Genomic DNA, 25121 nt, shown 5'->3' with positions numbered 1-25121 from the left:
ACATTATTTTCTCTCCTTCTTCGCCATAACTTTTTTCATTATTTTCTTTTTAAATAATATAAATTGTAAAGTAATAAAAAAAATGATTAAAACCATTTTTCCTTTGCCGTTGCCATTACGTAATAGTACTCATTTTTCCTTTGCCGTTGCCATTACGTAATAGTACTCATTTAGACTATGCTATGTGGTGTGTTTGGTCAAAATAGATTCTAAAGGTACAATTGGCTTGGAAGAAAGTGAAAAAAAAATATCTATACTGCTCATATTCTTTAAAAATATTATTATACACTTTTAAATTCTTCAAAAATACATTACTTTTAAAGGATCCAACACATATTCAGTAATATATTTTGAAAAGTGTGAACAATGTAATCTGCAAAAATAGACTTACAAAGTTGGTCAAAGAAGCTGTGAATGGCATGTTTCTTTTTTGTGTTATAGTATGATATTTAGCTGGACAATGAGGAGATATGCATACGCTTCTTTGATTTTGCTCTTTGTAACGCTCTCTTCCTTGTTTTAAGACATTTGGACTGTTTATGGTATTGCCTGATTCAATTAGTCCCTCCTTCAAGTCGATCTCAAACTCAAGTAAGTCTGTTCCTACGATGACCTCAAGTTAATATTATAATAAGGGTAAAGGTGTAAATATACCTCTCAACTTTATAATTTAGAGCATATATATCTCTCGTTACAAAAGTAGTGTATATATACCCTGCCATTATAAAACGGTGTAAATTTTACTTCCGCCGTTACGAAATGGTGCAAATATACCATTTTCGCTAACGGGATTTTAAAAAAAAATCATTTAGGTTATCTTTCAATTAAAAAAATGGCATATGACTAAAAAAAAAAAAGTCAACTTATTTTTTTTGAGTTGACATACTTTTCTAAAGCCACATAGTAATTTTTTCTAGTAGGTCGGGTCCGATTTATTTAAAAAAATGGGTAGACTTATTTTTTTAAAGTCACGGATATATTTTTTTAAACTTACCAGACTCGACACACCAAAAAATATTTACCATGTGACTTTAAAAAAATATAGGTAGGTTTTTTTTTTTTTAAAAGTCAAGTGGCCTTTTTTTTAATTAAAAAATAACCTAAATGATTTTAAAAATAAATCTTCTCGGTAAAAAAGGTATATTTGCACCATTTTCTAGCGGCAGGGGTATATTTGCATCATTTTGTAACGAAAAGAGTATATTTGCACCATTTTGTAATGACAAGGGTATATATACATCACTTTTGTAACGAGGTGCATATCTACTCTAAATCGCAAAGTTGAGGGATATATTTACACATTTTCCCTTATAATAATAATAATTGAATTCGGCAAATATTTATAGATTGTTTAACCTTAAAACGGAGAACAATTAAATTTATGCGTGACGCCAAAGATATGTGGCTAAATTCAATCCAAGATTAAATTGCGAGATAAGCCAATAAATGAACAGAGAAGCAGATCTGACCAACTATTAAGTACGTCTGGCCACGGGTATAGAAACCGAGGTCGATACCTTCTCTTAAAAACTTACACGAAGTATAACGAAAAATGAACTTAAGAACAGATGGGAATGGTTTTAAAAAGATTCTTATGATTGTTGATATGAACTCTTTCTGGCCTTGTCGTTGCCAACCCGTTTAATGGATGAGAACCTCCTCTTTATATAGTAGAGGAGTTTCAACCCTAGTACAATTCTAAATAAAGAAAATAAATCTAGTGACAGCTGTTGTACCGAAATCGACACCGAATAATCCGATTGAGGGTGGATATTTCGGTCTTCTCCTTATGACAGTCAACTGCCCTTCCTTTATCGTCTCATCCCAGCTCGAACTCGAAGATGCATTCCCGGTAAGACGGTCGTATCGTGACCGAGCATAACCATGACCACGGAAAACCGAGCGTGCCCGTATCCTCAGTTTTACCCGTATACAGATAGTCCCCCCTATTTCCCGAGGTACAATTACTGACGGCGGGAAATGGACCCAAACAAGCTGAACAGCCGCCTCCAATTTCCTAGGACAAGACCTTTCAATCAACTCTCACTTTGCCCGATGCTAGGTCATCATTAGTGTCACGCCCCGAACCATGGCCTGGACGTAACACGACACTCGGTGCCTGACTGCATGTGACCGAGCGAACCACATGGCTTGCTGAATCATCATGATACATAACATAAGCGGAATATAACGTGAATGCATGATGAGCCTTTATAAAACATGGTAAGTCATAATACTTAATAAAGTACTTGTTTAAACATGAGTGAGCCAAAATGGCTATACGACTCCAAATGTCTAACATGACATAACTGACTTGTCTAGTCTATGAAACCTCTATCATGAGTCTGACTAGAAAACATACTTACTGGGACAAGGCCCCCAGCATACCTTTAGATGCATAATTAATCATAAAACAAAAGTTGACTAAACCCCGAATGAGATGGGGCTTACCAATAAGCTGATACGAATGTTGTCCTACTGAGCAGATGTGTCGTCCTGTATATCAGTACCTGCATCGTGAAATGCAGGCCCCCGGGCAATAAAAGGGGACGTCAGCACATTGAATGTACTGGTATGTAAAGCAACCGAAAGAAACAACATGAGACATGGAATAACATGATAAGGACTGAAACTGAAAACCTGGACATGACCATGAGCATGAGTACATATGTATATATATAACATAAGTAAAACATGATAAGTAGGGAGAGCATTTCATAAACCGACATATGATATCACCACGTGGGTACGTGGAGTCTGGTACCTCGCCGGACCAGTTGAGCCCCTATACCTTGCCAGGGTATAAGGTGGTAACGTACCTGATGGATCCATTCAGTGTAAAATTAAGGTATCGTCTTATCCGGGCGGAGCGATCCTTGTCCTACGGTGGCTACGTAGTTTCAGGCTATCTGAGCCTTCTCGGTAATTTGTGCAACTCCCAAAAAAAAACATTAACATAATATAGTTGGCTAAGAAGCCCATGATTTTCGTGAATTAACTCGTACTTGTCTTGTAATAATGATTTGAAAACATGCTTGTAATTTGCAAAATAAAATCATACAGTTTCATATGAACATAATGAGAACACATGAGGAAGAATTCATGATTCATGGATTAAGTTAGGATTCCTAATATCCGTAATGGAAGATTAGGATTACAATAACGAACATAGATACAAAATTCATGTACATACATACATAATTACGGGCTACCAATATGTTGAGTTTAATGCCCTAGGATTTGAACTTCATAGATTTTAGGAAACGGATCATGGGGAAGAACGTAGAGATTCCCACATGTGGATGGAAGTTCTACATACCTTAACTTCCTGCTTTTGAGCGTATCACAATGTCCTCCAATCCCTTCAACTTTAATCTATAGCAATACAGGTCATAGGGATTCTATATTAGCAACAATATCCATGCTTTGTTCATCTAAGCATTTTATCAAACACTTGGTGGGCATGAAGCTCCACAACCCTCATTAATGGTGTTTTCTTCACCAAATCCCCATTCTATTACTTCTAGCTAATTCTACAATCTCAATTAGAGGTACTTAACATCATTCTTCATCACCCATATGAATACAACAATCCCAAGTCAACAATCCAACAATTTTAGCATAGTTCATATAATTCTCTTCATCAAACCCAATTATTATTCTCCCAAGAATTCGTCAATTCACAACTATAAATGATTAGGGATAGAAACATTACCTTTTTGAAGTCCAATCCTCTTGAATTCGGGTTCTAGGGTTTCCACATCCAACAAAAATGTTCCAATCCTAACTCTATGGATTAGAAGAGTTTACTCAAGTTAGAAAGGGATTAGGGACTTAAATTCAACCTAGAATCATGATAAAAACTTACCTTGGAAGATCTTGAGGTTTGGGGCTTGTTCTCTATGAGTTTAGAGAGAATTTTCGTGGATGCGGTGTTGGGGAAATAAACCCCAACCCCAAATATAACAAGAAAACGCGTAAACCCGACTTTTGACCCGAAATCGACCTGTTTCGCGATGGTTCCGCGATGCAGATGCATCGCGCAACTTTCTGCAGCTAAACACTCAGAGTTTCGCGATCGGTCCGCGAAGCGGGACCATCGCGCGCTCTCTCACGCGCCATCACGCGCCCCGAGAAGCGACGGGTGTCGGTTCTGCACAGCGTTCGGTAAAATGGGCATACCGTCTTGCACAGATGTCTGTTTGACCCCCATAATATACCGTTGGAAAGATATTTCAAAGGGCTACAACTTTCATCGAGGAAGTTTTCCCAAATTACCAACGAAATTTCACGAAAGTTGACTGGAAGGCAGACATATCGAAAACTTAGCCGGTTCTATAGGATTTCAAGTGCCTTACTATTAGCCATATTGAGACGATCATATCTCCTTGCTCCGATCTCTGATTGGCTTGGTCCTTATATAGTTATAAAGGTATTTCTATATACTACAACCTCATTGAGGGTACTTTCCCAAATTCCAAACCGATCAAGGAGTTATCGCTGCCCGAAATAGGCCTATCAACCATTTTCGCAAAACGTTCAAACCTTCAGTGTTTCCACTAGAACTCTAATGATATGAGCTTAAACTCAGTTCCAAGATGCGGGGTGTTACAATTAGCCAGCCGCCAAATCCTTTTGGGGAATCCTCCTTGTATTAGACTCTTTGATACGCTACAAGATCTCTTAATTCTCTTTCTATATAAAGCCCATGTCTTCCTTCTCTTTCATGCATCTGCACTTCTTCAAATCTCACTTTGCTCCACCTCAAAACCTATTGCTATTTCTGTATTGAGCCCGTAAGACTCCTCGCATATTCAATCTTCTTTTTTCAGGGCGTGACCACTTATCGTTAAGAAAACCTTCCACAAACATGGCTTACGTACCGTTATTGACTCAGTGAGAAGATCAGCATTCGTTTATGCCATCAACTGGAGCCGTTGGTTTTGATAGGGGGTTAGAATCTATCACTGCTGGTATTGTTCCATCGAGTTTCATTTATACGAATGACTGTAAAGTTCTTCGTCATCTCGACCCGGTGGAGAATTTCGAATCTTGTATCAGTGATAGCGCCATTACTACGGTCAGGGAAGATTACCGTCTAGGCGCAGATGTCGACATATTCCTCGTTAGGGATGGTGTGAAAATAAACCATCATGTTGCTGGTTACTCGTTATCATATACTTATCCCTTTGCCATAGGGTTCACCCTCCCTGTTCATAGAATAATCGAGGACTTATGTCGTCGGTATCGAATATGTATCGGGTAGATCACCCCATAAATTTTGAGGCTCGTGTACTATATTAAGAAGTTGTCCAATGCAGCCGGAGTCGCTTTCACCCTCGATCATTTGCTTCATCTATATGTACCTCGGGTGATCCGAAGACGATTATGATCGAGGTTGGATTCACCGGTTCGTGATGATACGTACGGTTCAACTTCATCGTCCATCGTCTGCTAATTTTCCCAAAGTGTGGAACCCTTCACCGGTTCCGGTTGAACCCACGCTCGAAACTGCTATTTTTGATTGGGTGATTGCCCTTCTCCGGGCTTCTCGTAGCTTAGGTCGTTCTTGGAGAAGAATGGCACCTGAATGGTGGAAAGGCAAAGACCATGGTATCTTCTTAATATGATCGCTTCGACCCTCATTTCCCTGTATTATATCCTAACTCAATACCTTTGGTTTCCAGGACTTCAGACGAGGAGGGCTTCCAAGGGAAAGTCGGTAGCTGAGGACGTAGTTCGGGGAAGAAGAACGCCTGCTCTAACACCTCGTAGTTTCGGGCGAAGGTTTGACTCATAAGATGATAATATAATGGAACCAATATGAGGGTTATAGGAAGTGTTTTGGAAACTAATCAATTCATAAGAATAGTATTTCGACAAAGCAAAGTCAGAAGCCTTTCTACGGGGGATGTTTTCAAGTGAGTTTGTAGAAGGTCTTACTTCCAACGACCATAAACCCTTTATTATTTGGGAATTTGGGAAAACTTCCTTCTTTAAAGTTGTAGATCTTTGAAATACCTTTCCAACGGTATATTATGGAGGTCAAACAGACATCTGTACAAAAAGTTATGCCTGTTTTACTAAAACAGTGTTCTGCCGATTTACGGTGGAATATACAGACCGTGAAAATTATACGGGCCGTATATTTAGGCCGTAAAATTGGTCCAGAAAGCCCAAATCACTGTAATTGATTTACAGTGGGATATACGGTCCGTAAAACTTTTATGGGCCGTAAAATAGGGCGTAAAATGGGTCCAACAGCAAGTTTAAAACTTCGTTTTAAGGCTTTTTTACTTCATTCTTCACACCCCCAAGCCCTAGAACGACCTTCTATTCTCTCCCATCATCAAGAACATTAAGGCAAGCCTATTCTAATCATTCCAAGTCAATTCTAATATATATCCTTGTAATCTAAGCAAGAAATCATTGTTCATAAACTAGGGATTTCAAGAAAACCCATCTCAAGGTTCAAGAATTCAAGATTTTGGAAATCTTCTTCAAAGTTAAAATCTTTAATTCAAGTTTGGAGCATTAACAGGTATGTAGAGTACTATCTACGTGTGGGAACATCATTGTTCTTCCTCACGCCTCATAATCCATAAATTATGATTCTTTACGAAAAGTAGGGTTTCTATACCATGCTCATGATAACCCTAGGTCCATGTCCATGATTATATTATGTATGAATTGTTATAATTCCATCATTGAGTTCTTAATATTTCTTTATGATTATTAAGAATCTGTCCGTAATCTATGAAAAATCCATATATCTCATTCTATGGGCTCATGCATGCTAGTTTATGATATATTATGCTATTTTCAAGAAAATGCTATCCATGTTTTACCAGTTCATGCAAGCAAGCTATAATTTATGATATCCATGTACAAGTAAGTTATATTCATGAAAATCATGGGCAGCAAGTGCCACTTATTTTACATGTTCATGATTTTGGAAGTTGCTTTAATTACCGTGGAAGGCTTCAGATAGCCTGAAACTACGTAGCCACCGTAGGATGAGGATCGCTCCACCCATGTCCCGGACGATCTCTCATAATGACTGGATCCTTTCATAATTTATTAAATCTCATGTTCCCTGGAAAGGACTGAGTGTTCTGCTGGCGGGCCGCAAGCACCAGACCATGGATCGGTTATTGCTCTCCCTACTTATGATATTTTTACCATGTTTTATATATATATGTATTCATGTTAATGACCAGGTTTCAGTTCCTATCATTATTATTTCATGTCCCGTGTTATTTCTTTCAGTTGCTTTACATACCAGTACATTCAATGTGTTGACGTCCCCTTTTATTGCCCGGGATCCTGCATTTCACGATGCAGGTACCGATATACAGGATGACACATCTGCTCAGTAGAACAACATTCGTATCAGCTTATTGGTGATCCCCATCTCATTCGGGGTTTAGTCAACTTTTATTTGATGATTAGTTATGCATTTAAGGTACGCTTGGGGCCTTGTTCCAGTAAGTATGTTTTCCAGTCAGACTCATGATAGAGGTTTCATAGACTAGACAAGTCAGTTATATTATGTCAGACGTTCGGAGTCGTATGGCCATTTTGGCTCATTCATGTTATTTCCGCACTCATGTTTAAACAAGTATTTTTATTAAGTATTATGACTTACTACGTTTTATAAAGGCTCATCATGCATTCACGTTATATTCCGCTCATGTTATGTCTCATGATGATTCAGCAAGTCATGTGGTTCGCTCGGTCACATGTAGTAAGGCACCAAGTGTCGTGTTTCACTCAGGGCATGGTTCGGGGCATGACACCTGCTTCATCGAGGCCATCTATAGGCAGGGAGGCTGGAAGTTTTCCCGTTGTGCATTCGGGAGTTGGATCTCGAGTTCGAACTCATCATATCATAGGCACCCATCGGGCAACGTCTTCGGGCGAAATTCTGCCAACAATCGTGCTCGATGAGGAAGGTTTACCGGGATTGGATATCCCCGGGTCATCCGCCTCTAGTGTAGGTCACGGGGATATCTAATAGGTATCACCCATCGTTGCCGCATCCCGTGGATATGCTCGAAGATCTCATCCTCCAATTTGTTAGTTTGATTAAGGATGTGGCTGTCTTACATTTGTTTTCCAATTACTGGTCGTAGAGTAGGGTTTCTTATGCCTTTCCTGATGTACTAATGTATCCGACATAGTTGGAATTTTATGAATGGAAAAAATCTGCAATGGGATTTCGCAATTTGGTTGTTATCAGACTTCATTGAACATTCCATCGTGTATTGTTTGTACCCAAACCTTTGTATATGACCTTGTTATATTCGATCAATAATCACTTACTCCATAATCCGTAAAAACCCGACATGTTTTGTTGCCGGCCACCGTAGTCGAGCATCTTGTTATTAAACTCGACCACGATTGGTTCGAAATCATATCCTTTGCGATCTAGGTCTCTTCGGAAGGTCGACCCGTTTAAGCACGATCTGTTGGTTAAGTGGACGTCCCATTTCCTTCTCGCGTACGCTTCCCATGATTAGATAGGATCAAGGTCACATCCGTCACATCCGTTTGACATCGACACGTGTCGAGGCCCTGTTGGCTCTGAAGACGGTTGCGGAAGGTAGAGCGTCTCGGTCCCACTCTATAAAAGCAAGCTTTCCCCTTCATTTTTCACTTTCCAATTTTTTACCAAAGGGAATTTTACCTTCGTGTGCCTTGGATACGTTGATCTTCATATCTTCAAACCTTCATACCTTCATATCTTCTTATTAATTTCCTGTTCAATCTTCAAACCTCCATTCAAAACCTTCTTATCTTCATAATTCCGAAACGACGAGTAAATCTTCAAAGGCTAAAGCTGGTGAGACCTCTTCGGCTCCTAAACCAGAGCCACTACTGACTGACTTTGTTCCTCAAGATTGTTCGACCATTCGGGACTTCAAAGTCGAGAAACCCTCTTAACAGGGGGATCGAGGTGTCGAAAGATGGGCCTATTTGTGCACGATACCCCGAATAAACTCGAGCAAGTCAATGAAGATTGTGGGTGGAAAGGTAAAGAGGTCGTTATCCTTGACCAGGATGAAGCCATAACGACCCACGTGGAAGGGTATTTAAGTGTTTATACCTACCTTTTCACATTTAGCACACTCAACCCTGTGGTGGTCGATTTCTGCAAACAGTACGAGATTACCCTCGGCCAAATTCACCCGTTATTTTGGAGGATCGTTGTGCTCCTCCGTTATTTTACTACAAACGTGAACATTCTGTTCACGGTGCACCACCTACTCCGGCTATATAGCCCCCGTTTCTTCAGAGGGAGGATGATAAAACTCTCAAAACGAGCTGGAAAAGTGTCATTCTCTGGTCTGGATGAAGATAGAGACCGAGGCTGGCAGGGCAGGTTTGTCCGAATCAGGACAGCGGATGTGATTCCCGCTGACAAATTGTTGTTTCCCGAGAGATGGAACCCAAACCGTAAGTAACTTTATGTTGATACGATTCGACTATGTGCTTGCACCTATACTGAACCTTTTATTTGTTCGTGTGTATACAGCGCTTTCCCGAACCCTTAGTGCGGTTCCTAACCTCGACTAGTGTATTGGGAAAGTCTGTTCCCAACTTACTTATGCTGAACGTAGCTAGAGACGTTTGTCCTGGTCCCGTTGGGAGGCCGGAACCCACGGTAAGTCCTTCCCTTAGAGCGTCGTCCTTTCTTCTCTACGCAATACGCCACATTAGTTAGGTAAGGATCGTTCTTCTTTTTGCTTCACAGGTTTATCAAAGGCCACCAGAATTCGGGGCCAGGAAACTGCCAAGGCCTTAGCTGACGAGCAGGACATCGAAGCTCCCGATCAGGGAGATTTAGTTGAAAGGAGGAAAAGAAGATCCTCCGAATCATTTCGAGCTCCTTCCCAGGCCAGGGAAAGATCGAGGATCGTTATTCGAGAGACCTTCTAGGAAGGTGTCTCGGCCCGTGCTTTGGACGCTGATGTCGTTGGCCAGTTATTGTACCATTCTGACGATGATGATCAGGCGTTAGGTAGGCATCGTCTTAGTGACGAGATCCTCGAGCATGATCTGACCGGTTCTGTTGCAATCACTCCACCATTGGCGGAAAGCTCAAGTCGAATTTCGGCCAAATCGAGCGGCATCTTGAGGCCGACGGATGCAGGGAGCATCGGATCGAAGGTCGGGGCATCCGATCACACTTCTACTCGAAGTATTGAAAAATTGTCAGCCGCAGCCGCTGGATCGAAGGCAACTTCATCGATATCAGGTGTTGACACCCAATTTTGTCCCACCTTTCCTCTGAAATACCTATTTTACGCTCCCAATATTGTGGCAAAAAAAATAAATAATAACTATTTATATTTTATTATAATTATTAGCTTTTATTAATACAGGCATTCATTCTCCTGTTGTAGTCATTGCTGTTATTATTACCATTATTATTATTATTATTATTACTATTATTATTATTATGATTATTATTATCATCATTGTTATTATTATTAATATTATTATTTTGTTATTATTATTATTATTACCAGTATTGTCATAATTTGCTTTTCAGCATTTTTTACCACCTTATGCATACGCATCGCATTTATTTCATACAATTAAACGATAGCGTTTATTTATTGTTAAAATATTGTTGCACGGCTATTACAATATCATATAATTTTATTACCTGAGCATTAATAATTGCATTTTTTATATTAGGTAATATTTTAGCACACTTAGTAAATAATTAATTAAAATGGGTCATTTACTTCAAATTTATGAAGCCCATATTTTAAATCCATCAACCCAATTTTCAGATCAGTCCACACTTTAACACCCCAGCCCAACATTTTAAACAACCAGCCCAACATCTTAAAATAACCCAGCCCAAAAGAAAATGGACCCAGTCCATTAACCCTTACCCGACTCACTTCGTTCAAAACAAGGGAACCACTAGGGTTCCCTTCCCATTTTGCAGCCGCCCCATCCCTTATCTTCTTCGTCTCTCTCTCCCTTCTCTCCTTCGTCTCCCTCATCTCCCCCATCTTCTCTCGTCCCTTTTTTTCCTCCCACTTAGCCTTGTCTCCCCACGCTCACTGCCATCCCCATTCCCTCTGTCCCCCGCGCGTATCGTTTTTTTTATTCAACACAATGCAAAGCAAAACCCTATAAATAGGGGCGTTTGAATCGTTTGAAAGGGGGGGGGGGGGGCTTTTTTTTGGGTGACGAATTTCCCCAAGAATTAAAGTTTGAACCGCCTTGAATTCCTTAAAAAAATATTAGTTTTTAGTAGTCAAGAATACCCAAATCAATTTTTCTGTTTTCATTCGCCTTGTTGTTGCTTCGAATCCGAGCATCGCAAGCTCAGATCTAATAGTTTTCGAGTGTAGATTGGAAACCCCTGCACCTCATTTCGCTGCACTTGCAAAAGGTCAGCAATTTCCCCTCTTCTTTGAAATTCATTTTTATTTCCGATGTGATGTTTGTATGAGTTAGCTTTCTATGTCGACATGTATTTGTTTCGGTTTCAGTATCAGTTAAGGAGTAAGTATCGTCAGGTGTTTGATTTGGCATGTTGAAGTTTGTTAGTATAATTATGTTGTTCTGTAGTTTAAACTAGGATTGCATATGTTAAAGGTGGTTATGTTTAGTTGTGTTCTTCTTATTTCCTAAGTTTAATCATGCTTAAGGGTATTTAATTCCTGCTTATTTGGTAGCTTAGGTCCTGTTTAGTCGAGATTCAGTATGTTGAGTAATCAGTTCGATCGACGCTGTGCCTACTTCAGCCTCTGTTTTGTATTATCTGTTTTCATATGCTTTACATTTTATTGGTTTAGGTAATGTGATAATATTGATAGATATTATTCCAGTTCTACTTAGATTAGTTTGGTTTTGTTTGAGTTTAGTATGTTTTACTTTTTGGTGGATAATTTGATCTTCAGTATGTCGTTTGAGTAAATACTGGCATGTTATTAACATTTTTAAGGCTGTGTATGACCCTGTTTGGATTTATCTGAGCTCACGTAAAATAAAGAAGGGCAGGTTGTTTCAATTCCCTCATTAGTATACTGTCCATTAGGAATTTGTTTACTTATGTAAGTGTTAGTTTGATCATATTGCGCTGGTCTGGGTATCTTGTTTAGTCAGAATTACTGAAATGTTTATGTAGCTTGTTTGATTGGTTTACCTGTTCCCTATGTGATTTGTATGTAGTTGTTTGGTATTTGGTAGTATAAAGTCGTGTGTATGTCCGATTGCTATTTAATGGAGTTATTATCCCAAAATGGTATTTAGAAAATTTAAGTTTTGTTGTATGTTAAACCGGTGATGATGAATTGCATACCAGTTGGTGTAAGTCTGTTTGGCTGTGCCCATGAAGGTCAAAGACATGTGACTTGAGTTATTAAACTGATCAAGGCCTTTGAATGCTCTTTTTAATGACTCTGTGGCCTGTGTTGTTAATTTGCTATTGGTTTTAGCGTCTAAATATCTCAAAATATATTCTTTTAAATGGGTAAAGGTATTCAAAGTTAGTTCTGCCCCTTTCAAAACTATTCTACACTTCGTCGAGATTAGTTAGCGAATGTTTGAAGTTCTGTTAGGTGATTGAAGTATGAAGATTTCTCTGTTAGTGTGTGAATTCTGAAATTTATTTCCTCCTTAAGCAAATATGGCTAAGACATTTTCATACCTTCCCTCTTTCCCTTAGGATTAGGCTTAAAAGTTAAGAACTGGTCCTATACATGTCTACTTGCATTATACCAATCTTATTCGAAATCTGTTGATTCTGTTTGCCTCACTTGTATCATGCCGCGACTCCCCTTTTCTTAGTATATTCTGCAGTTTCCAGACATCTATCGTATGACAAATTGAGTATGAATTTAGTATGTATATCGGGTGGATATTCGCTGAAGGTTGTATCCCCTTTCTTTGGAGTGCCTTTTGTATACCTTGGAATGATGTCTTAAATATGTCAACAAGTTGAAGTTTGCTGTTGTTTGAGCATTCTGTGTCATCATATATAGGATATCACTAAATGCCCTTAGTTATTTAGTAAGGGTATTGGCATCACTGTTATTCCCTATTTTAAATCCCCACGACTGGGCAGTGTCCAATTTTCTCATTCTGGGAGGTTATAATATGTATGGTATCCTGATTGAATCCTTTAAAGATTTTGAGACTCGCTGAAAATGATAGTTGTATGCTGAAATGATCATCCTCTGTTATGTATAAGCCTGTCTTTATTCACTAATATCACTTAAGAGTATTATATGGATCAGTTGAGTATATATATCTCTATGTACTACTTGTTTAAACCTGAAATTGTGATATTGTCATATTCCATTGAATTACCTGTTGGGATTATGTGGGCTGCTGTTTGATATTTGGACAATGTAAATAGCCTATCTTGCATTCTAATGTGTCATCTGCTTTGACCAGTGTTCTCCTGGAATGTATATTTCTTGAGTGTGTTTTCCCTTTTGTTACCTTAATCTTTTAAGCCTGATGTTTTGTTCTATATGGCCATCTTGACATATATATGTTTTGATTTTGTAGTTGACATTTACTTCACTGTTCATGATAGTTGTGGTTGTAAACATTGGCCGATTGAACTGGTCATGTAGTCGAGAGATTGCCGGTCTTATTCTGTGTGTTGTTTGAATTGGTTTAAGGCCTTTTCTTTCCTCCCTGTCTCTATTTCATTTTTTTCAGATATACATAATATATACGCAACCTACTGATCTATTTTGAGTTTATATTTTGTATGCTCGACCTTATTCATTGATCGTATACTAATCCTTTTCCTTTCATTTTTTTTTATGCATGACCATCGCGTACGAGTCCGAGGGACTCATTTTTCTTCCGCGTTTGGTGTTGGGCTTAGCCCAACATAAAGTCCATTAGTCAACATCTTCCATGTCCAGCCCATCCGCAGCAATGCATAAAATCTCTGCTGGGCCGAGGTCCAATAGCAGCAAAACAGATCCGCCGCAACCTTGTGAAAAATGGGCTGAACCCATTCCAACAGCAGCATGACTAACAGTCCGAAAATGGGCTGAGCCCATTTATTTACATTTCTTGTGCCCCCTACTTTATTTTATTGCATTTAACTTGTGTTGTTTTAACTAACACTTTTGGCTCTTAGCTTAGATGAATTATAGGTGAACTTAGTGGGCTTTAGTTTTAGTAATAGATAGTTAATTTAAGGAAAACTAATAATTAGTTCCATAAGTTCCATTTTCTTCTTTTATATTAAAGTTATTTATAGTATTTATAATCTTTACTTTTAGAATAATTGATTTTCAATAGCGTAAATTCATATTTTGAGTTAAAGGAATCATATTTTATTATCTTGGGAATTTTAAAACGCCACTAACACGCAAATAAGAACTAAAAATATTTTGTAGACATCTTTTAAGGCTTATCCAAACTATGCATATTTTAGCCAAATGTAGTTAATAAAACATAATCTTGTTTACACTTCTAAAACACCAAGTCAATTAATACGTCATCGTTTAGTTTGTTTCAAATATTTATTAAAATACTGTGCAAACCCGCATTTTATTCTACTTATATGCAAATTATCATATTTTGAAAATCTTATTTTGAATAGCATTATTCTACTTCCATTTAAAGCATTAGCAGCATTTATAACTTTATTTCAAATAGCACTTTAGAATCTCCTTTTATGCAAATTATTAGTCTCGTTTTAAATAGCATTATTATTTGAAGTCTTCATAGGTCTTATTATAAATAGCATTTAAAATCTTCTCTTACGCAAATTATTATATTTGTCTACAAGTCTTATTTTTAAATAGCATTACTATTTTATTCAATGTTTTAACAACATTTATAAGTTTCATTTTTAAAGCATCTTTCTCTATGCAAACTACTATATTTTTCTACAAGTTAGTTTAAATGGCATTATTATATTTTCTTTAAAACCTTGGTAACCTGTACAAGTTATTTTCTTAAAATTTAAGCATTATATTTAACTTCAATTAATTAACCTAAGTTTGGTCGGATAACCGTAGTTAACGGATTCTAAAGGATGCCTAACCCCTCCCCTTTAGGATAATATAGAACCCTTACCTAGAATCACATTGATTAAGCAGACTATTAACGGAGGTTTAGTTATCTTTACCTTAGTTAATAAATTAGGTGTCCTAATTCACCATTAAACTAATTAGGTGGCGACTCCTTAAAACAAAGCAATTTAGGAATCTCCAATATGTTGTACTCTAATTTAACCCGGGTAAAATGGGGTATAACATCAGGCTCTAAGATACCTAATATTCTGCCTTTGTACGGTATTGGTTCCGCCCTTCTGATACAAGCTGTGGCCTCATCTGAAACGATAATTTGCATACAGGATTCTCCGCCGCCATTGGTGGATATTCCCGCCGATGACGAGAAAGCCAAAGGCAAGATGACCGAGCAAAGGGCAGCCAGTCACGAGGGTTATGAAACACCCGCTTCGGGAATGTTGGGTTTTGAGCATTTGTCCATCCCCGTGGCCGATCGTTTCGGAGTTAATTCCGGTCCTAGGTTGGGGAAGCTGTTTCCTGCCCCTAGTACCGACCCGAATCAGAAGAGGCTAATAACTTTCAAGGTACCGGCCGACATGAACATGTTGTCGGGGCCAGTCAGGGTGGCCAGCTATTTATACCCTCTGGTGTCCCAGGAAGACCGTCGAAAAATGGATGAAGTCAGCGAATCATGCTTTTCAACGAGGCCCAACAGGCATTGAATCGGGTAAGTTTTATTCTTGTTCTTCTCTCACTTAGATTTAACTTCATGTCTCATTTTACAATCATCCCTCTTTCTTTTATAGGCCTCCGTGCTTCATCATGCCAGCTTTCACAGGCTTAGGCATGAAGTGGGTCGGCTCAAGGAGGAGCTTAAAAGCAAAAGTCAGGAGGTAGCTAGACGAGCTCATAGATCGGTACGAGCAGAAATTGTAATACATCTCATCTCTCCCTGACCTTTCCATCCTGAAGTCGGACTTAACAGTGGCTCGAAATGAAGCTACCGAGGCTAAGCGAGAGCGCGATCAGCTGGCCGAAAAATTAAGGGCTTTCGAAGTTTTCAATAAATCTTTAACGGCTGATGCTAACGCCCTTCCTTCTCAGGCCCGGGCTTATGTTAGCCAGATCGATCAACTTCGGGCAGAGCTGGATGGGATCAAGCCCGAGTTTAATGTCCTCTACGAAATGACCATCAGTGCTGTGGCCGAACGTGATGTTCTCAGGGAGCAGCTTCGGGCAACGGTGGAACAAATTAATGGCCTTAGCTCATCACTTGCTGCGGCCGAAGCTGAACGGGACCAATTGAACCGGGTCATCATCGATCTGCAAGCTAAGCATGGAAAGGCTCTTGACCAGATTTCGGGTTATGATGATATGTTAGAGCAGTACAAAGCTGATGTGACTGCTGCCAAAAAGGCCAGTAATCCTCCAGCTGAGTACGAGCGGTGCTTATCCCGAAGGAAAACCCTTGAAGAAGTTCAGGCCACTGGTGTGGACTTATCAGATCTGATCGAGGAAGCCAAGAAGCTTGAAGTGGAAGCAAAGGCTGCGTTCGACCCTGAGGATTCGGATGTGGACCTCGAGTCAGCCGATTCAGGGCCTTGCGTCCCTTCTTTTGTTTTTATCCCTTTGTTTTGAGGCCACTAATCCGAGCCTTTGTAAATGTACTTTATGTATGTATGAATGAAAATCAAAATTCGTATTTGATATTTGCAAAGTACTCCTCGATTCAATGTTTGTTCGGTTTATGCCATCATTATAATTTGCCATATTGTTTCGGCCAGGATAAAATTCAAATGGTAACGTCTCATGATTGGGTTTTAGTCCGTGTTGACTTTAGTCGTTTCTTTATTTATAATTTGCAAGACAGGCCCGATCACGATATTTTTGCGTTTTTAGACTGTGGTCTTTAATTGTTTTAGGTCGCAGCTTTTCGAGTTTGCGTATGTTTTTTAGACCGTAGTCTTTAACTATTTTAGGTCGCAGCCTTTCGAGCTTGCATATGTTTTTTAGACCGTAGTCTTTAACTGTTTACGCCATAGTTTAGACCGTAGTCTTTAACTGTTTATGCCATAGTTTAGACCGTAGTCTTTAACTGTTTACGCCATAGTTTTTCGGTATTTGGAAACATTGGATCCTTTTGATCAAAGTAAGTTTTTTATTGAAAAACTGGCCAGAGATGCATTCGCAATTGTTGTCGCGGCAAGAACAAACTAAATGGACACGATTCAATCGATCGTTTGGTCCTTACATCTGATCCTATCGTTCGGGCCTTGGCTTTTACATAGTTATCACTTAACTCATGGTATGATAGTCCCCTAGTATTCGAGTCTGAAGTATGACGGCTCGGGTACTTCGGTCTGTGCAGTCCCCGATCTCCGGTCTTTGATCGGTATGCTCTATATGTGTAGCACGTTGTTCAGCGCTGCCTCATTAAAAACCTTACCGAAAACCCACTTCGGGACAAAACGGTCAAAGGGAAAAAGAGTGCAGCGCGTGCTTTCAGTCCTAAGTCTATGACTTCCGAGTGTCCGCTGTGCTGTTTCGTTGTCCCTCGGACTGTATCCCTGCGTGGTTAGATGGAGAGAGAAAAAAGCAAAAGAAAAGTTATTTGTACCTTTAACAGTAATATCGTTTTAGGTGTGCTACATTCCAGTTGTTTTTCAGCTGTTGTCCGTCTTCGTTCTCCAGCTGACAAGAACCTTTCCTGATTATTCCAGTGACTCTGTACGGTCCCTCCCAATTCGGGGCTAATTTCCCTTCGTAAGGGTTCTTCGTATGAAATATGACCTTCCTCAGTACTAAGTCCCCAATTTGAAAATGCTTGAGGTTGGTCCTCCAGTTATAATACCTTTGCATCATCTGCTTTTGTGCGGCTATCCGGATATAAGCAGCTTCTCTCCTTTCGTCCACGAGATTCAGATTGATAGACATTGCTTCATGGTTCGAGTCTTCAGTGGCGTAACGGAATCTTAAGCTTGGCTCACCAACCCCGACGGGTATCAGGGCCTCGGCTCCATATGCAAGGGAAAATGGAGTCTCCCCGGTGCTTGATCTTACCGTTATGCGGTAAGCCCATAAAACCTCAGGCAGAACCTCCTTCCATCGATGCTTAGAGCCGGCCAGTCTTTTCTTTAAATTCTGCAGTATGGTTTTATTGGTAGACTCGGCCTGGCCATTCGCGCTCAGATGATACGGGGTTGATAAGATTTTCTTGATTTTGTATTCTTCGAAAAACTTGCTGACCTTGCTACCTATGAACTGTTTCCCGTTATCATACGCGATTTTCGCTGGTACCCTGAAACGACAGATTATATGGTCGTAAATGAAATCAATGACCTCTTTTTCCCTGACTTTCTCGAGTTCCTGTGCTTCGACCCATTTAGAGAAATAATCAGTCATATGTAAAATAAATTATGTCTTACCTGGGGCCCATGGCAAAGGTCCCACTATATCCATGCCCTATTTCATGAATGGCCATGGTGAGAGGACCAGATGGAGCTCTTCCCCGGATTGATATTGATGGGGCGTGCCTTTGGCATTCGTTACATTTTCGAACGAAGGTTTTGGCATCTTCCTTCATCCCGTTCCAGTAGTATCTTGCTCTGATCAGTTTGCGGACCAATGAATCGGCTCCCGAATGGTTTCCACAAGTCCACTCGTGAACTTCCCTCAGAACATAGTCGGTTTCCCCTGGTCCTAGGCATCTCGCCAAGAGGCCGTGGAATGACCTTCGGTACAACTGGCTATTGACCAAACAAAATCTAGCTGCTTTGGTTCGGAGGGCCCTTGATTCCTTGGCATCGGATGGTAGCTTTCCTGTTTGGAGATAGTCTATGTATTTGTTTCTCCAATCCCAAGTGAGGCTGGTCGAGTTTATCTCGGCGCGGCCGGTCTCTATGACTGATTTTGTCAACTGCACCACAGTTCCGGAGGCGAACCCTTCTTATTCGACCGAGGATCCCAGATTTGCCAGGGCATCCGGCTCATTATTTTGATCCCAGGGTACGTGTTCCAACGTCCACTCCTTGAACCGACGAAGGACAACCTGCAATTTTTCCTGATATCTCTGCATTCTATGATCTTTGATTTCGAAGGTTCCGTTTGTTAGGTTGACCACCAGGAGAGAATCGCATTTGGCCTCTACGATCTCGGCTCCCAAGCTTTTAACTAGTTCTAAACCTGCAATCATAGCCTCATACTCGGCTTCGTTGTTAGTTAAATCAGCTGATCTAATAGATTGGCTTATTATGTCACCTGAGGGAGGTTTGAGAACGATCCCTAACCCGGACCCTTTTAGATTAGACGTACCATCCGTGTAAAGGGTCCAGACTCCCGTGCTAGTCCCCTAGGAAAGAAGCATCTCCTTGTCGACCTCGGGGATCATGGCCGGCACAAAATCGGCCACGAAATCTGCCAGTATTTGGGATTTGATTGCAGTTCGGGGTTTGTATTCAATATCATACCCGTTAATCTCCACAGCCCACTTTGCTAGTCGGCCTGAGAGTTCAGGTTTATGCATGACGTTCCTTAGGGGGTACGACGTTACGACGCATATGGGATGACACTGAAAGTAAGGTTTTAATTTTCTAGATGCACTTAATAAAACCAAAGCGACTTTTTCGAAATGTGGGTACCTAGTTTCGGCGTCACCGAGGGTTCTACTTACATAGTAAATCGGGTATTGTGTACCTTTCTCCTCTCAAACTAGGACACCGCTCACCACTATCTCGGACACCGCCAAGTATAGATACAACTGCTCGTTCGCTTTTGGTGTGTGGAGTAGAGGTGGGCTTGATAAGTACCTTTTGAGTTCTCCCAAGGCCATCTGACATTCGGGGGTCCATGCAAAGTCAGTCGTTTTCTTGAGCAATGAGAAGAAACGGCGACTCCTGTCCGAGGATCTGGAGATGAATCGGCTTACGGCAGCTATCCGTCCCGTTAATCTTTGTACCCCTTTGATGTCGTTTATCACGGTGATATCTTCGATTTCCTTTATCTTATCCGGGTTGATTTCGATTTCCCGATTTGATACCATGAATTCGAGAAACTTGCCCGATCCGATTCCGAAGGCATATTTTTCCAGGTTCAGCTTCACGTTGTACTTTCTTAATATGTTGAAAGTTTCCTGCAAAAATTTCAAATGGTCATCTGCTCGCAGAGACTTAACGACTATGTCATCTATATAAACTTCCATGGATCTCCCTATTTGGTGTTCAAACATTCGGTTGACTAAACGCAGATAGGTGGCACCGACATTTTTTAAGCCGAAGGGCATTACATTATAACAATATGTGCTAAACCTAGTTATAAAAGAGGTTTTTTCTCGATCCTCCGGGTCCATTTGCATTTGGTTGTACCCCGAATAGGCATCGAGGAAACTCAGCGTGTTGTGACCCGCGGTAGCGTCGATCATGCAATCGATGCTAGGCAAAGTAAATGAATCCTTTAGGCAGGATTTATTTAAATCTTTATAATCTACGCACATTCTAAAATTATTCCCCCTTTTAGGCACTACTACAACGTTAGCTAACCAATCCGGGTATTTTACCTCTCGAATGGATCCTATATTAAGGATCTTGGTTACCTCGTCCTTGACGAATGCATGTTTTACCTCGGGTTGTGGCCTCCGCTTTTGTTTGACCGAGGGAAAACTTGGATCCAAGCTCAACTTGTGTGTCGTCACGTCCGTTGGAATACCTGTCATGTCTAAATGGGACCAAGCAAAGCAATCTGAGTTAATTTTAAGAAACTCAATTAATTCTTTCTTGAGCTCGGGGGTTAACCCCGTGCCAGGTATGTTGACACCCAATTTTGTCCCTCCTTTATTTAATTTTATTCACTCGGGCGTCTAAATTTATTGACGAGCTAAATACTTTATTTTCACTACTATTATTCTCGCTACTTTTATCTTTTAACATTACAAGTATTACTTTACCACAAATTTTAAATGATTCGTCATCATTTCATTTTTTGGGTTCGGACTCGTTAAATTAATTGCAAGACAACACTTTGCAAAATATTTACTTTTTACGTATTAATTATTTATTGTCTTTACATAATATATATTATACCAGTTATTAAATTAGAATCCCAAAAATGATTAAATAGCGGAGGAGGGATCAATAATTTTCAGCCAAATTAATGACCCAAAATACCAATACAACATTATTTCCCTATTTAATAAACAATCCACATTTTAATACCCAACCCATTTATATCAGCCCATATTTAAATTAATAGGCCAGCCCAAAACGGACCAGCCCAATTAACTCCTACCCGGCCCAACCCCTACACTTCAACTTCTTTACCCTAATCCCTAATCCCTCTCCCTCTCTTTCTCCTTCAATCTCACTTCCGCCTCCCTCACTTCTCCTTTTCTCCTTCTCTCTTCACCGCTCCACTAACCCCTGTCCCCCTCACGTTCTCTGTCACTCCACCATCGCTATCTCTGCTCCCCACTCACCACTGTCCCCCACGCCTACCTCATACGCTCCTCTCTCTCTTATCTTAAAGCAAAACAAAACCCTATAAATCGATGGAAATTGATTCTGGAAAGGGGGGATTTTGGAACGAGCAAGAAACGGGGTAAGATCGAGAAACGAAATATTGAATCCCAAAACTCCTCCAACGTTCGAATCTCCAACAAGTCTTGACCAGATTTCGATTTTTTCTAAAGGTCTTGGATTTTGTTTTAATTTTTTTAGAATCTGATCCTGAACCCTCTTTCTTTTCTTAAATCAGAAAGTGATTAAGTTTATGAGTTTTGTGTTGAGAAGTTAAGTTTTCACAATTCAAATCGACGGTCGTCGCCGCTCGGCAAAAGAACTTTAAATTATAACAAAGACATTTTAATTTTTTGACTCGAAGTTTCGAATTCGTCAATACGAGAGTAGATTCGACGCGGTCGACGCCCCATTTCACTGCACCCAACAAAGGTAACTTTCCCTCCTTTAGTGATTTTGTTTGGTTTTTTTGTTTGGTTATGTTGTTATTTTGTTTACATTTTCAGTTAAGCTCGTAGAAGTAGGGTGTTTTTCCTGTTTGTTACTATCAGTGGATTAGCACATCTGTTTGCGATGTATTTATCAATTAGCAAGTGTACGATAAAATGTTAGTTTATATGACGCGTTGGTCAAATGATCATGTTTAGCCTAATTGTTGTTGTTTAAAATCAAGTAAGCTAGCTCAGAATCTATGTCGATGACGTTGTTATGAGGAAATCGCATCATCGATAATGCGTAATATAAATATTCCGCTGAATCTGTTTGAGTATAATGGTAACCGCTTCCTATTCATCATGATGTTTGAAGTGGCTACAGAGATATAAATATCGAAATTTTGTCGCTTATCTTAATGTGCTATGGGAATAGAAGAACATGTGATGTTTTAACATTTAAACTGGAAATTTTCTCAAAGGTATGAATTCAATTCTATTTAAGAAAGAATATCAGGAAAATAGCTTTAGTTTTGACCTTGCGTGATCATATTTTTTTGAATCTTTCAAACCTATGTCAATATCCAGCTTCAGTTTTCATTAGCCATTAGTCAGCCGAGAATCATCTTGCATTAAAACTGGATAGTATTTCCTATTGAAACTCAGGAATAAATGTTGTAACTATTGGACCCAAGCTTGAGTTCTTCCCTGTTTGAGGAAAGTAGAAGTTCAATGAACTAGCAGGGAGTTGCTTTCTAAAAGAGAGGGGTTGGTCTGAACTTTGCTCGTTTGTAAATATGTTAACTTGTGCTTAACCTGCCTCCATTTATCTTAAGCATAAAATTGCTAGGAAGGTGTTTGATATTGATAAACAAGTCTTAATTCTCTAAGAATATCCCCAGTATCTGCACATGTTTCTCCTTAAAAAATGCTTGCATAAGCTTGGGTCTGTTTGCTATTGTTATGATCGGCTGAACCTGAAGGTTCTGGAAGTATCTTGACTACCACTTTAGCATGATAACTTGTGCCCCTTTAAGGGTTAAATTAGCCTACTATGAACTGTGATCATTTGTCGTTTATTATGGATGTGATCTTGATAAAACAGGTGCTACTTTTCGAGAGATCAACTATCTGCATTGTCGTCCTTCTCTTTGCTGTTGCCTTTAGTAATTTGGTTGACTTTCAATGCATTTTTCTGCTATTTTTTCAGAATCACAGTTTAGTTTTCTTAGACAATTCGACTAGTTTTATTTCTGCTTAGATTCTTCACTGATGTTTACGTTAATTTCAATGCCTATCTGGTTGGTTGTTTGAGTTAGAATAGGTTAAGGCGTCGAAAATGATTATTAACTAAATAAAACTGTTTGGCGTGCCCTGTTTTGCATATCTTTGTTTCTTTTTTTTGCCTACTATTGGCATTCAGCTTTCCTTGTCCGTTGTAGTGGTTCAATTGTTTGCATACATTTCCCTTGTCTATTCTTTACCCCTTTTTCATTCAATCATATCCCATAAGTTTTTTTTCTTTGCATTTTTATATCTGTTTTAGCTGATCCTATTCGATATAGGAATTTGTTCGTTGCTTCAGTTTGTTTACGTTATGGTGAATGTAATATTTTAAATTTGTTTGGTAGAAGTTCTTTGACTTTCATCTTTACCCTTCATATTTACTTTAATCGAGTTTTCTTTCTGATCCTTTTATCCTCTTTCTTTGCATGAACTGGGAGTTTCGAATCCCAAATATCCTCGAGTTGTTTCGATGACTTTGCTGCCACATTCACGAGACAACGTTGCTTATTGCTGCTATTCTCTGTGACGAGCGCTGCGTCTCTTAGGCAAAATTTGACGTGTTTATGGTTTAAGCCAACTGCTGGTCATGAGCTGCTGATCACGCCTCTATCTTCGTTTTTTTCCTTTCCAAGTTTGAACTGCCTTGGTTATACAGAAGCCTTGTACCTTGGCTGGATGTCCCATTAATTTGTTCCGTTTTGTTTACTTGTTTGTTCTATTTGCATGTGTGATATTTGTCGAATATTAAGACTAATAATCAACTTTAGTCACACTAATTTCATCTATAACTCGCAATTCAGGGAGCTTAATCTAATGGGGATGTAGGTAAAAAAGGATGAAGAAGAGTCATGGTAAACGTTGTTGAGTTTGAAGGCAAAAGGAGGAAGAACTTAAAAAAAAAAAAAAAGAACCTGGGAGTTCAGTGGGGTCACATTGAAGAAGCACTTTTTCAGCTATCATTTACAAGAACTTAGGATAATTATTAGATTCAATGGAGAGGAGGTTTGTTTACAATCCCACGGTACATTTGTTTTAAAGGATATCAATAGGTTTTAAAATACAAACTTAGTCATTGCCTTTCACTGGTAAGCCTTTTCACTGGTAAGTATTAATCCCCACTCCTCTTAGCTTAAATCAATTACATTATAGGTTAATCCATAATTTTTGCAACTTACCCTTAGCCTAATTAATCATAAAGTCCGGTCGGTTAACCATGGTTAATGGGTCTTAAAGGATGCCTAATACCTTCCCTTTAGACTAATTGAACCCTTACCTAGAATCTTAAGTTTCGTAGACCTTAAACAGAGTTAACTTTAAACATGACTTTAATAAACTTTAGGTGTCCTAATTCACCGTAAATAATTAGGTGGCGACTCCTTAAAATAAAACAAAAAATAGGAATCATCAATATGTCGTACTTCTAACTTTAATCTGCGGGTTAAAATGGGGTGTGACAAGGTATACAATCTTTTTTGGTAGATGAACGAACAGTATGACTTGCTCGAGTTCTTCAATGGTGGACTTAATGGCATCAGAATCATCGGGCACCACAAAGGTTCTCGGTACTCCGAATTTTAACTCTTCGTCCAGTGTGTCTCCGTTCTGATCTTCCGAAGATTTCGGGATCGGGATCTGTGATTGCTATTTGGCATTCTTGCCTTCGCTCCAATCTGGCGCCTTTATAGTCTTAACAGATTTTTCAACCGCGAACATTTCTTTTGTGGCCTGCTGTTCACCACGGGCAGTTTTGATACTTTCTAGAGTCGGGAATTTCAATACCTGATGCATAGTCGAGGGAACCACTCTTACGAGGTGAATCCGCGATCTGCCCAGCAATGCATTGTATCCCATGTCTCCTTCTATCACATAAAATTTGGTCT

At 39.5% G+C, this 25121-nt stretch overlaps 1 protein-coding gene across 1 annotated transcript; it reads right to left on the bottom strand.

Moving 5' to 3' along the window:
• Nucleotides 1-17636: 17636 nt before the first annotated feature.
• On the bottom strand, nt 17637-20214 carry LOC132634403 (uncharacterized). The gene is made up of 4 exons (XM_060350661.1): nt 19823-20214; nt 19027-19249; nt 18443-18933; nt 17637-18315 (listed from the first exon to the last, which is right to left on the bottom strand). The coding sequence occupies exons 1-4, from the start codon at nt 20212-20214 to the stop codon at nt 17637-17639; spliced, it is 1785 nt and encodes a 594-aa protein (XP_060206644.1).
• Nucleotides 20215-25121: the final 4907 nt, after the last annotated feature.

Source organism: Lycium barbarum, chromosome 3 (assembly GCF_019175385.1).
Source record: "Lycium barbarum isolate Lr01 chromosome 3, ASM1917538v2, whole genome shotgun sequence".
Classification (NCBI taxonomy): Eukaryota; Viridiplantae; Streptophyta; class Magnoliopsida; order Solanales; family Solanaceae; genus Lycium; species Lycium barbarum.
Note: the sequence above shows the minus strand (reverse complement) of the source record. Positions and strands in the feature narration are given on the sequence as shown.